Consider the following 13,667-nt stretch of genomic DNA (forward strand, 5'->3'; position numbering starts at 1 on the left):
ATTAAATTATTTGATATGAAATAAAGTTACATGGAATTTTGAATCCCAGTGGTGCAGCTTTTTTTGCATAAATAAGACTCCTATTTAGGTAACCCTGGACTAGAGAAACTCTGGTGCAGGGCTAGAGTTAAGGTGTGCAGCAACAGTCACTGCCCAGGGGTTTGTCAAGAGACTAGTGAATTCATCAGTTACAGCAAAACTCTGTGTCTCCACACTGCTGCTCTGTCTCAGAATTGACCCTTGGTCTGTTCCTGTTTCCATAGGCTGCAGTCATTGGTTCCCTCCACCGTCTTTGTTCAGTGAGTCACAGATTCAATCGTCTGATCCATCAACAAAGAGACTTTGGCTGTTTGATATTATTCATGATCCTGAAGAGAAAAATGATGTGTCTGAAAAGTATCCTCATGTGGTGGAAAAACTACTTGCTCGGCTTCAGTATTATTACAAACGTTCAGTGCCCGTGTTCTACCCTGATGAGGATCCTGACTGTGATCCAGCAGCAACTGGGGCTTGGGGTCCGTGGGCATAGTGCACACAGCTTTGCATCCTGCAAAAAAACCTCTGTAGCAGAGTCTGGTTTATGGACTCAGAGTCCTAGTCAGGTATTTTGTACTTTCTTTATATTGAACTATTGCTAATTGTGAGCTTATTCTTTGAATAATTCAGTATTTCTTATTCTTGATATAGTGGGAATCTTATTTCAGTCTTTTCCCACTCTTCTGTTCTGAAAAATTATATGTGAAATTTTAGTAAAAGTATATATATATTTTAATATTCTTTGTCTGGAATATACTTTTAGTTCAGAAGATAAACATTGGCTCTTTCCTTGAAGGAAATTGAAAGGAACTGAATTCCTTGAAAGGAATCATGGCAGCAGGGACATCCAAAATTAATCAGTCTTGTTGAATATACTGTGTTCTGGTTTCATGTTTGTCCAGAAGACAAATTCTATTGGAAGCTATTACATATCTGTATTGGCATAATAATTTTTGCCTTTAACGTGTACTTCCCTCCAGAAAAGGGATGAGTAAAAAAAGAAAACCTCATAAAAACAACAAAATCTCAATTTCTTTTTCACTCTTAATGTATCAAACTGGAGTAGAGAGCGATGGTCAACTGGAGTGCAGGGCTGTCAGGTAGAGGGATCTTGACAGGCCGAAGATATGGGTGAATAAAGATTTCATGAAGTTCAACAATTGCAGAGTCTTCCACTTGGGGTGGAGTAGCTGCATTCAAGAGTACGTGCTGGCCCATGACCAGAGGGAAAGCATTTTTGTGGGGAAAAAAATCTAGGCATTCTTCTGGACAATAGTTAGGACAAGAGTTGCCATTTTCTCTCTACGTGAAGAAGACCGACCACATGTTGTTCCATATAAGCAAGAATGTAGCCAGCTCTTAGGGGAAGTCTTAATTCCCCTCTATCAGCACTAGAGCATTTTAAACTTCCCTATACAGGAAAAATATTCACCAGTTGGAGTTAGTTCAGTGGAGAACTATGAATATGATCACGGGGAGAATAAAGGAACTGGTTAGTTTATGGCGGTGAGGAAAAGAGGAGTTGCTATCTTCAGCTACCTAATGTGAGAGTATAGAGAAGAGGAAGCCAGAATCTTCTCGGAGATGTACAAAGATGAAAAGCACACAGGGGACATGTGGAGTTCCAATGCAATATAAAGAAAGGGAAAAAAAATCACACCATGAGTTTAGTTAAATATGGGAAATGTCAGACTCTGGCAACCCTAATCTTGGAGATGTTCAGTCTTTGGCTGGACAAGATTCTGAACAATTCTATTTTTGAAGTGGGATCAGATTTGAAGTTTGCTTGGTTTGGTAGAGGTGGTGGGACCAGTGAACTCCAAAGGCCCCTTTCTGCAGGAATTACTCAACAATTCTGTGATGAACAAAACCTTACTTTTATTACCTGCCTGGTAAGCACCCTTTCTTCTCCTATTTTGTTTCTTTATTACCATAGTGGAGTCTGTTTTCATCCTGAAGTAGGCTCTGAGCCATGATGAAACCAAGCCAAACAACATTTCTCAGTTACTCATCAAATTGATGCAAGATAACCTGCCAGCTCTCTATTAGTGTCTCAAGCCCTGAGTTCTGGTACTGCTTCACAGTGTCCTTGGCTACGTTCTCAGGATGCAGAACTCAATCTGTCATCATCTCCAGAAAGAAGGCATCTAATTGCCTTTTCCCTGGCTCTGGGACCAACTCAATTGAATTGCACTAAAATTTTGTACAACTTCCCAGTTTTCTCTTGGGAGTCTTGTGCTAATTGTTAGCAAACAGATAAATGAAAAGAAAGGCTTGACAAAATTTGTGCATTTTTTTTAAAAAATAGATGAAGCCTGAAAAAAAAGATGAAGCAAGAAAACTGAAAATGCTTATGCTTTCTGATACAGCTGAGTCTCCACTACATTGTCTTAAATCTACTCTTAAATGCTTGTCTTTTCTACCTTTGGTGCTTTTTCTACAAGTAGAAGTGAAGCTAAAGGTCTCCAGAAGCCTGTTCAGCTTTTTATCTTGCTCTCAAAGAGCTTCATGTTTCTCTCACTCCTTTGTCGCTTCTGCTCCTTTATGTCAGTATTTTTTTCTATTCTGTTTCATTCACTATCTTCAGCCTTGGAGCCAAGGAAAGAAGAAAAGTGGTTTCAGAGAAAGTAATTATTGTATAATAGACAATATATATATTCTGTGCAGTTTAATTGGGTATATTCCTCCTATTTCAATTTCCTTCTCCATTCATCCATCAGTGGCTGAAAGCTAATCCATGCAGCTGGATATGACCAGGCAAGCTCTTCAGATTGTTCCTCACCTTCTAAATAATCACTCAGAGCCTCAAAGACTAGTTTTCTCTTCGATTGGATTGCACAACCTTTCCACTGGGGCCCTGGGCATAGTGCCCAGCCTTACAATACTTTCTAAGCTGTTGGTATTCACGCAATCATGCATTTCCACATGGGAGAATCATCTGATTGTTACCTGCCTCCAGGTAGTTTGTATTTTCATTGGTAAAATACATCTGCTGTGACAGAAGCTCCTACTATGGTTAGCAACTTTCATATGAGCTAATACATTTAAAATACTAAATTAAAAACATTATATGTTCTGTAGAAGTAGTGTCCAAACTGGTACCTGATCATGTCTCCTTCCATTCCATAAAACACATTTAAGCTTTTCTTTCTGTTGTGTGGCTCTTCACCCAGTTCCTGCTAACACACAGCTCGTACAAATTATGTGCTGTGTGTTGGGACCAGTGCCGTGAGATCCAAGTGGGAGCAGCACACAGGCAGCCCACAGGAAGGGCGCAGGTTATTATGAAGCCACTACTTGTCTGCTGCAGCCGTAGTCCTTCCTATTGATTGTCAGTTCCTTCAGAATCCATTAATTTACGGAAATCATGTAGACCAAACTTTCAAGCTGGAAGGTGTAAATATGACAGCTTGCCCCAAACATCTCTGAAGCATATCTAACATCAGCCAGTCTGCTGAGGTTTTTGTGCTTCCTGGTGAGATACATGGGAGGCCTGTACTGTGACAGAGGAGAAAGGATGAGCACTTTCATCAGCAGCTCTGGGAGTATTTTGCTTATAACTTTTAAGTTATGGCTTAGACAACTTGTGAGTTAAAAACCTCATGAATTAAGGAGTGAATTAGTGAATTCCCATGTTAGTCTTATTTGTATGAAAGGGGTTGAGCCTTTGTTGGATGTGCGTGTTTCCTTTCCTAATGAGCTCATAAAATAATTTACAGACTATGTTGTCCTGTAAATTAGAGAGATCCAATCGGACTACGACAATCTTGGCTTCAGAGCACAGCAGCATTTCACCTTTGAGATTTTGAAGATTCTTTCTGATAACTGAGGCTCAGGCTGTTATTTGCTGATCACATCAAGGGAGACAAAGTGTAAACAACAAAACCTTTTTATAAGCTATTGCATCATGTTGATGAAGCTTGCATTTTCCTTCAGTAGCACCAGAAAAACCTTTACTGCAGTTCCCTTTTCTAACTGTTGCAATCAGTTTATTTTACACGGATACAATGATTTATGTTAGTTATTAATTTATCTGTTTAGTGCAACTGTGAATTCCATATTCTAATTGTAGCATGCAGTTAGTAACATGGTCTAGAGTAGGGGATTCTGAAAGAGTAGGGTGTTAAATTACCTTTTGTGACCTTTAGGTTTACTATTTTTGTATGTGTCATAATGATGCATGTTGTCCTTCAAATGTCTTTTGGAGACAAATCATCCAAAGAACAGAAATTCCATCAGTTCTCATTAATTCAGAATGTGTTTGTTTAGTTTATTTGTGCAATCAAGTGCAAATGGAGATATTGACAGCCATTCCCCAGTATGTAAGGCAAGAAGATCCAAGGAATTTATGTTACTCTCTTTTTTGGTAGTGCACGTTTATTTAGTGCCCTGTGTACACATACAGACGTGTAGGATTAGAAGGCTAACTGTTCTTAGTCAGTATCCCATGTAACATTGTAGTTTAGAGTAGGCATTACAAGATCGTGGTTGCCACAATAACAAGGGACCGGACTTGGAGGTGGGGGAAATTTCTGCCCTACATTCCTGTGTGTCCTTCAGCTTTCAGCACTTATATTACATGAGGAAAGATGTTGCCTTACCCACAGAAGTGGAAACTTCTGTTAATGATATTTTTAACTGGCTTTTTTATGCTGATACCTAGTTTAATGGAAAAGAGAAAAACATCACCTAAGTTGTAAAAGCTCAAGTGATTAATGACATTGACTCCCATCAGTGTCAGCTCCTTGGCTAAAGTTAGAAAATATTTTAAAATGTGTAATTTTAATTTCAGAGGTAAGCAGGGCTTTTATGTCTTCTCTTTTCTCTATGTCCTGCAAGCTGCATTTTAATGTCTTGCTGATATTCTAATTTATGTAATTCATTTACTAGGAAGAGACTGTGACGTATCATTGTCTCACACGGGTGTTTAATTCACCCTCTGTTACTTCTTGTTGTATTTTAAAATCCAAAGATTCGTTATTTTCTCAGCTACATTAGACAAAATAATTTATTTTATTTTTTATTTTCTAATTATTTTCCATGGGTGGTCCTTCATAAACCATTTTAATTGAACTGGGTTAGGGAAAAAAACATCTGGCTGACACGTTTAGATTGGCATCTGCAAAGAGTTGTAAGCTGTTCAGTTGCTTCGAATTGGGAAATAGAGAATTCTTTGTATGTTTTGTGGTTACTTGAGTAACATTCAAAAATGCAAGTATTTTGAACTCTAAATAAGACTTCATTTCATCCCTTTCCAATTTAAGATTCATTCTTAATCTAGCAAACATCTGAGCATTATGAATCCAAAAGTCCTAATCTTTATGCATTAGAAATTATTTAAGCTTCAGAAAAGTAACCAAGTTTAGGAGGAATGCTGACACTGGCTACTCGTTTTGCATTGCTTACTTGTAAAAAAGATGTACACAGTCAAGGAAGGGATGATTTTATAAGCAAAACAGAAGATCTGAATCTTTTCTTGAGTCAAAGGCCCTATATTCAGCCTGAAAATAATTTGTCCAATTTTCCTAAGGTTGATAAATAGGTCATGGATAGACATCTGAGTTTAATCCTCTTTGGAATATCTGAACAGAAGAACCCAGAGTTTAAACACTTGTGGTCTGTGTGGATTTGAAGCTCCACTACCAGTCCCTGTTGGCCTCTGTGAATTTGCCTCTCATCTTACTTTCTGACAAAGTGGTTTAATGGTAGTAAGACTACTAGCAATATTCCCAAAGGTGTTGCATGCTTTCTTTAACAAACAGTAAATGAGCATGAGGTTACAGGGAATCCTGTTAAACCTATGGCACCCTGTTGCAGACTTACCGAAGGGTCCTGATGGAGGGAGAAATGGTGACAGAGCCACTGATAGGGCTCCTATCCATGTGTGATGGAGTTTGGCACACTGGGACGTGCAGTCCATATGTGTAGCCATGTTTGTCATCCTAGGGCCAGAGACACCCAAATGACAGAGGCAACTGAATCACAAAACACATAAGTCAAAGTCAAAATGAAAGATTACTTGACAAATAAAAAATACACAATGTCAAGCATTACCAGGGGATCCAGAATCTAGGCATAGGCTAGGGCTGTCCTGAATGTAGGAACAGCAAACCATTTCCAAGATGTAGCAGTTATTAAGGGAGAATTTGTTTTCCTATCTACATGCTCCTTTGGCAGCCCACCGCAGGCCCCACTCGAGCTGGACCCCGAGGCTGTGTGTCTCTCATAACATTGACCTTAGCTCTGGCATGATGGAGGGGTCAGAGGACCATTTCTCCAGCTCAGCCCTGCCCTTGGCAGTCCCTTTGGAGCCCCACCCTAAGTAGACCCATAGGTTTCATGTCTGTCTAACTATAAATAAGCTGAGATTCTGAGATTTGTAATGTGGAACTAGCGCTTTTGCTAAGAGAAGAGGGAAAAAACCTGCCAATTTTAAGTTTGAGGAGGTTAAGTAATTTTTTTGCCAGCAGGTTTCCAGCTGAATGTTTTAACTCTTTCCGCTTACTGTCTTTATCAGCTGCAGGCAGTGGAGTCAATCTTGTTTCAAGCTGGTTTATTATGTGAGAGGATCCTGGTTGAATATACAGTGTAAAGAATTCCCTGGGGTCCCAAGCTGCTGCTTCTGAATCCAGTGCTCTCCCATCTTCTTCCAGTGCCTTACAATTCATGTATGAGCTCATCTACATCGAGCAGAACTGCTGCAAGGAACAGTAAAAACTTACTTTGGCACAGAGCAGTCAGAATGAGTCAGCCATCCAACCATGGACAGGATCAGTGACAGCCCTTGTGATAATTGCATACTGTGGTTAGCAGAGGTAGAGGATGATGCAGTACTTCTTGTTGTGTTAGTGTTCCCTCCTGAGAGTGTTGTTTTTGTGGGGTGGAGTGCAGAGATACTGGAAAGTTTGGCGATATATCTGCTGGCAAGTTTCAAAAAAGTGACTACTGGCTGCCATCATCAAAGCAGTTACCGGATGTTGATCCCCTAATCCTGGCTAAACTCAATAGCAATAAAGGCAGTTATATTTTGTCTGCAGGACTATAGTTAGGAAAAAAGTATAGTCAGAATAGCTAGATTTGGATCTAAAGAATGCAGTGTTTATTTGGACGAATCTTCAAAAGCCACAACAAGGTACTGCACCAAAGCCACAGTTCTGGGCTGCCAGATTTTGGCATTCAGGACAGTGATAAAAATAAAAGATCCCTGTCTTTCTTTTCTGTTATGCATTCTTGCTATTTCTTCAAGCAAACAAGGAGTCAGAACACAGTGAATACATGTACAAACAAAGTAAGCTGTGTTTGGTATTCAGCAATGCTTATTGAGTAATTTTGGGCATAGAGCCCGTGGTAATGAATGGAAAACTTTGATCAGGACATCTGTGGCCTGCCCAAATCATTTCATGGGACCTGCAAATCTGCCAGAAACATCACTCCATGGCCCTATTAACCAGGGATGTTGAAGTCTTTCTTGATTGTGTACATTCTCCAAGCACACTCATGAAGTAGGAGTCATTGATTTTTATTGGATAGAAAACTCAGAAATGGCTTATTCAAGGACATCTGAGCCCTTAAGTTTACCCTTCAACATTTATCCTGCTTCACTGGGAAAAAACTTTAATGAGTCTGTCTGGATGATGAAAAGATGAATGTTGAGAGCATTGAGTCAGAGGGTGGACTTAACTTCTAGCAAACATACTCTCAGTTCCAGCTTAACTGTACTTAACTCCCAGTAACAAATAGTTTGGGGTCTTTTTTATCTATAGATTATAGTCAGGGCAATTCTGTGATTCCAAACTGTTTTCTTGATATTGCTCATCAGTGTGCAGTTTTCCAGGAGAACAGTCAATTCCGGGAGAGGATCATAGTTTCTTCCCGTCTTCCCTTGTGTATGTGGTAAGAGGAGCCTTTTTTAAAAGGCTGTGAACATTGTAACTGCCAGCCCAAGAGCAAGCACTGCTGCCCTGTAGGTGGCCCCTATAGATGTACTGAATTTTTACTTTAATTTTTGTCCCTTTTGCTTTGTTTTGAAATACTCTGTTTTACAAGTTGTACTTGATGGATAAAGCACTGTCTGAAATAATCCCAAAGTGGCTATTAGTCTGGTCTAGTCATACCCTGCAGCCCCAGCAGTGACATGTTGTAGAAACAAAGTCATTCTCCTGCCTTTTCAGTTCTGTTTTGACTTTACTCTATAATGAAGAGAGTATGGTCATGGTATATTAAACAACTGGATAAGAGCAGCATATACATTAACATTAATCTGCTTCTAACTAAAGCTCCAAAACTAATATAGTGGAGAAGCCTGGCTAGGAATTTACTGACAGTTTTCTTTTGCCATAAATTCAGCATTAGAAAAAAAATCCTGAACAGCTGAAATGGCGTAGCCTTTGGCTGAGTAAAAAATAGACATTTTTATAATATCAAAGGAGACTTAGGAAAATACCCCATCTGGATTTTGGAAAACATAGGAGGGAACGGAGTAGAACAATTGCATTTCTGTTTATATTTGCCATAGAAAGTAGCCCACTGTGAAGAAACATTTAGGAATGTGAATGATTGAGAGATTGTCTCTTAGAGGCAGCAGGTATAAGATGTCTGAAATTCCTTTGAGTTGTAATTGCTTGTTAACAACAGGATTTTTTGGTAATTATTTCTGCCCACAGTACACAAGAATTTAATGTACACTGCTTTATGTGGAGAAGTTTTTAGAATTCACCTTTTTCTGTATTTACTTCGTGATAAAGAAAAAGCCATGGTATATGGAAAAGAAATTTTAAAAGGAATTTTTAAAAATTATTATTCCAACACCATAAAATGGAGAGAATTTTCTTACGAAAATAGGAGTTTCTATGCAAATGTTTATGCTGTTCATAGCATTAAATGCAATTGCAAGAATCCATCTTCCTGGCTATAAAAATTGAGTGTAGTGTTAAGAGGCAAGTTACTCACAAATACCATTAGGATTTTTGTACTATGCAGTGAATGATGCAGTTTATATTTAACTTGTGACTAAACATGTATTATATGTGTGGAACTAATCCAAACCCCAAATCTAAACAAAGCAAGCTCCTACATTGTGTAGGTTTGTTGTACTTCTAAGTTTTGTATTTTGGGTCTTTGATTCTAAATACCAATATTGAAGTACTTAGTATCTATTTTTTCAGAAGCAGTGAGGATGCTGAGACCCTGCTATCTCAATACTGTTTAACAACAATTCTTTTCAGAGGCTATAGCAGTGTAAGCGTCATAAGCTGCAAGCAAAAGCTGAAACAGTCAACTATGCATCAACTATCTGACAATGGTCACTATCCATCCTTTTACTTAATGATGTTTAATGACATTTGATTGATGACATGTTCAAATGAAGTAATGGCCTCTTTTTGAATGGAAATGCTGGTTTTATCTATAGTTTATTTCCATTGTGCTTTTCATAAATGCACTGCTGATGCATGAGAATACAAGAAAAGATTTAGGAACACTTGGTTTAATCCTAAATTATCCAGGTAATAAATGACTATAATGCACTGATAATCATCAAAATTCTAGATGTAGCAGAGATCTGCCACTGCTTGGGTCCGTAACTCTTAGCCCCAAATGCACACACAACTGCAGTGCCCTTGGAGCATTGTTTCCTTCCACTCCTGTCTTAGGAGCTGATTACTGCGTAGATCTCTCTGTATTGTCAAAGTGAAAGCAGAATAATTCCACGCAAGGCCGTAGCTTCAAGTGAATGCAGTGCTCATGAAAGATCTTTGCCCATGAGCTGCAGTCAGAAGATTCTGAATTAATTCATGATTAATTAATGTCCATGTGTCTTAGTTGCCCATATGAAAAGATGGAGAGGACAGGGTATTGTGAGAAATACAGATAGGGCTGTGCTTGGAAAAGCTTTGTTTGAGGTGTTGTTCACTCAGCCCCCAAGTGCAGTCATGGTTCCAGTTTGTTTTATGAGCTGGCCCAGTCAAGCTGTAGAGCAGAATTAAATTTATCATATTTATCATAGAAACCAAAATCATTGTTTTAGTTCAGGGAAAACTCATTTATTATTTTTCACTGATTAAGTTGTATTTGTAGTGGAATCATCGCTTATTTTGAACAGTAATCTGAAAACATGATAAAATGACAACTGTTACTCTATATCACTGCTGGAAGAGGAGAAAGTTACTCTCTCAGCTAATAACTCTCAGTTTTTAAATCTATGCATATTGCAAACATTCTATTCTTATTTAATGTTGTTTTAGTTAAACATTGTGTGTTTATCTTTAAAATAAATGTTATCTAGATATGACTCCAGAGAAAGTTACCAAACATACATTTATGAATCAAATTTCAGTCTCTAAACAGACCTGCCAAACAGACCTTAGGAGCTATCATTAATAAAATTTACTGCATTGAAGATGTTATGATCTCCATTTTCTCATCCTTCTGCTTGAAGACCTAGAAATGAAAGTATTTTTAAGAAAGAATAAATTATAGCTATAAACCCTAGAAAGAAATATGCTTAAGATAGAATTTTCTTTTGGTAGACCCATAATAAAGCCCATAGGGACAGAGAGTCCAGTAAATCTGGTAGATTTCTACATTTTTTAAGTAGGTCCATATTTAACTTTACATTACTGCTTAGAAATAAAGTTCCAAAAAGCTGTACCAGTGGCTACTGTTCTTTCCCTTAGGGTCTGAACAAGGAAATCCAATGTTTTCTGGTCAGCAGTAGGAATTCCACTTTGTAATCTGACACTCTTCATTCCTCTCCTCTCAAAGGCAGTAAACCAAAAAATTAAAGGCAGAACAGATTTTCAAATCGTGTAGCATTTGTAAATCCTCACGCACGTTTAATGATTTGTTGGCATGTACAAACGGAAAGCTTCATGACCTGGCCTTTCTCTTGTCAGTTCATGCTCTCATCACATTGTCTAGTTATGCACGTTTCACTGAGAATTCATGTTTTTGCATTTCTCTGATTTCAGCCCTATTGTTCCAAACTCATGAAGAATAAAAAGTCATAGAAGAGCCAAGACCTTGTATTAGGAGGCTGATACAGCTCGACTGTAGCCAACAGAGCTATGCTAATTCATGCCAATAGGTATGCAGTGATTAGAAGGATATTAGTCCCTTTTTTTCTATTTTTTAATGTCTGGTCTCTAGCAAGCATGTGGTGGTGGCCTGCTTCTGCATATGTATGCAGTGGTAACAATTGGATCTTTTCATGCTCTGAGTAACTCAACTCTAGTCAGTCTGTAATTTCTTTCTGACAGACTCGTTATTTCTCTGCCGATGGTATGGTTATGGTTAAGGGCAGCTGTACAATTGAAAAACACAATTTTTCTGTAAGCACAGTATATCTGTTCAAGCACACTTCTGTCTTAACAGCGCATGAGCCTGCTGATCCAATGACCATGGCTGCACCAGTTGCAGAATATGGTTGTAAGACACTTGATAGAACAAACATTTTGACACACAGCTTTACTTGTTGCTATCATCTCTGTTTATTTGTCTTTGTGTGATGGATATGTATTTTTTACAATAGTAATTGCTAAGTCTCTGGACTCTGGACTAGGAAAATTATCTAGTTGTTTTGGCTGCTTGTTCTCATTAAGGATTTGTTCAAGTTCATGCTGGTGTCAGAGTGCCTCTGACTTCATTGGAAGACCTCAGTGCTATTTGAAAAAAATCAGATTATTTGCAAGCATGATACGAACTGCAAACTCAGTTGGAACTGTGTAAACTTCTGTAAGATTTGTTTGTAGTAGGAACAAGTGTAGTAAGGAGAGCAGTTAGGAAATCTCTGGTTGCTCTTCTCTGTGCTTTCAATATAAGTGCTGTGCTTTGTCCGCATGTATTGAACTTCCTTAGTCACTTCTGTGACTAATCTGTAAGAGATGCTTTTGAAGAGATACATATTTTTGGAACATTTCTTAAAACTATGATATTTGCTGGACTTTCAGAAGAAATTTTGAGAAGTTCATTCCTGCAGCTGGTGCAAATTTCTGGGTAAATAATAGCAAGGTTTTGGTGAATTCTACACTTTGAGTTTGAGTACATCCCTATAGCTGACACCTCTGGTATATGACTTTTAGCTTGGATCCAAACCCAAACAGTAACAGAAATTATTAATGTAAATTAGAAAAATAAAAACCTGTACATTTCTGTATGTTTACTGTAAGGATGTTGCAACAGTAAATTCCAGAACAGTGATATTTTTCATTGTCACTCTTAGTGAATTGTGTACATCTGAAGTTTATGCATTGCCTACAAAGTGGAGAGGGATTTAGAAGAGAATGCATTTACTACATTTACTGCACCCTGTTCTTCATAGATCCAACACCTCAGAATTTCTGCACACCCTCTTGAAATTAGCTGCTGGGAGGAAGGAACACTAGCAACACTGTTAAGGAAGTGCAGTCTCAGGCTCTGCTCTCCCTTAATTAGAAGCCTGAGACTCATGGTTAATGGTGATTAATGTTCCGTTATATTTTGCTAGTTTCTTCCTTGTGGGAAGACATCACATAAAGCTGAAGTACTTTCAAATAAATGTTGATATTAATTAATTTCTTTTTAAAAGAAAAGTTATTTCTAAATCTGTTTCTGACAAATCAAGAATAAAACTCGTCAGAGAGTGTATCATTTAACTAAACCTGACAAACATAACTGCACCTAACTGTTGTAGCTGCTTCTTTTTCCCACACTGTTGTTTTATTTTTTTAAACTTCAAAGTCTCCAAATTCCTCCTGATTGATGCACTGATATTTTAACAATGTCTTTGTTGTGTACTGCAATCAGACAAGTGCTAATACCCTTGAGGAATCTGGCAGGACTGTGGGAATCTTGCAGCCATAATTGCATCTCTATCGTAAATGTGATGATATTGGCAACTTCAGATGAGTTGACAAAATGTGCTGTTGTTGAGGGTGATACCAACTTTCCCCATTGACTTACGAGTGTAAAGGTCATTCATTTATGCATTCTTTGCTGTCTCTGGTATGGAGTTTTTTAGTGCAGCTCTGGAAGATGTTAGAGACATAAATGCCTGCTGTATTTAAACAAAGAAAGACTGTAATCAGGGGAAAAGAGAACAGGAAATCCTAATTACATAGTCAACATAAAACTACTAGCATGGTGAATCATAATCAGTGACATTGAATTTTAATGTTATTGTTAAAATTAAAGTTTATTAGTTTGAAAATTATGAGAAAAATAAAACGGTATAAAGATACTGAATATACTTCAGCTTGCTGTACAACCATGTTACCCCAAGCCTTGGATTTACATATTCAGTTATTTAGAAGTTATTCTAGTTGAACACTTTAATATGTTTGTTTTTCTTTAGCAGGTTCTAAATGCAGAATAATTCCACTGAAAACTAATTTTTGGGGCGAAGGACATTGCAGAGGATTCACACATGCCTAAATATGTAACCTCCTTGTATTTATTCAGTTTTTGGATCTGTGCTTCAAGCCATGGTTATCACTTGTCCAAATTCCGGTACAGACCATCCACTTCTCTGGTAATAAATATGGTTTCCCCAAATATAGGGAAAAGAACCACTTGATTTTATTCATGTGAGTTACTCCGCATTTCTTCTTTCTCTGTATTTACATGAGAAAAAGTAAAATACCTGTCATTTAAATGAT

General features: G+C 37.9%; 1 protein-coding gene across 1 annotated transcript in view; it reads left to right on the top strand.

The window, feature by feature from the left end:
- Window positions 1-12,183, top strand: part of ARSB (arylsulfatase B) — a 76,457-nt gene extending 64,274 nt beyond the window's left edge. Inside the window, exon 8 of the mRNA XM_048291874.1 lies at window positions 264-12,183. Within this exon, the coding sequence (XP_048147831.1) occupies window positions 264-529 (266 nt within the window). The 3' untranslated portion in view covers window positions 530-12,183. The remainder of the gene's footprint in view (window positions 1-263) is intronic.
- The last annotated feature ends 1,484 nt before the right edge of the window (window positions 12,184-13,667 follow it).

This window comes from Corvus hawaiiensis, chromosome Z, assembly GCF_020740725.1.
Source record: "Corvus hawaiiensis isolate bCorHaw1 chromosome Z, bCorHaw1.pri.cur, whole genome shotgun sequence".
Taxonomy (NCBI): Eukaryota; Metazoa; Chordata; class Aves; order Passeriformes; family Corvidae; genus Corvus; species Corvus hawaiiensis.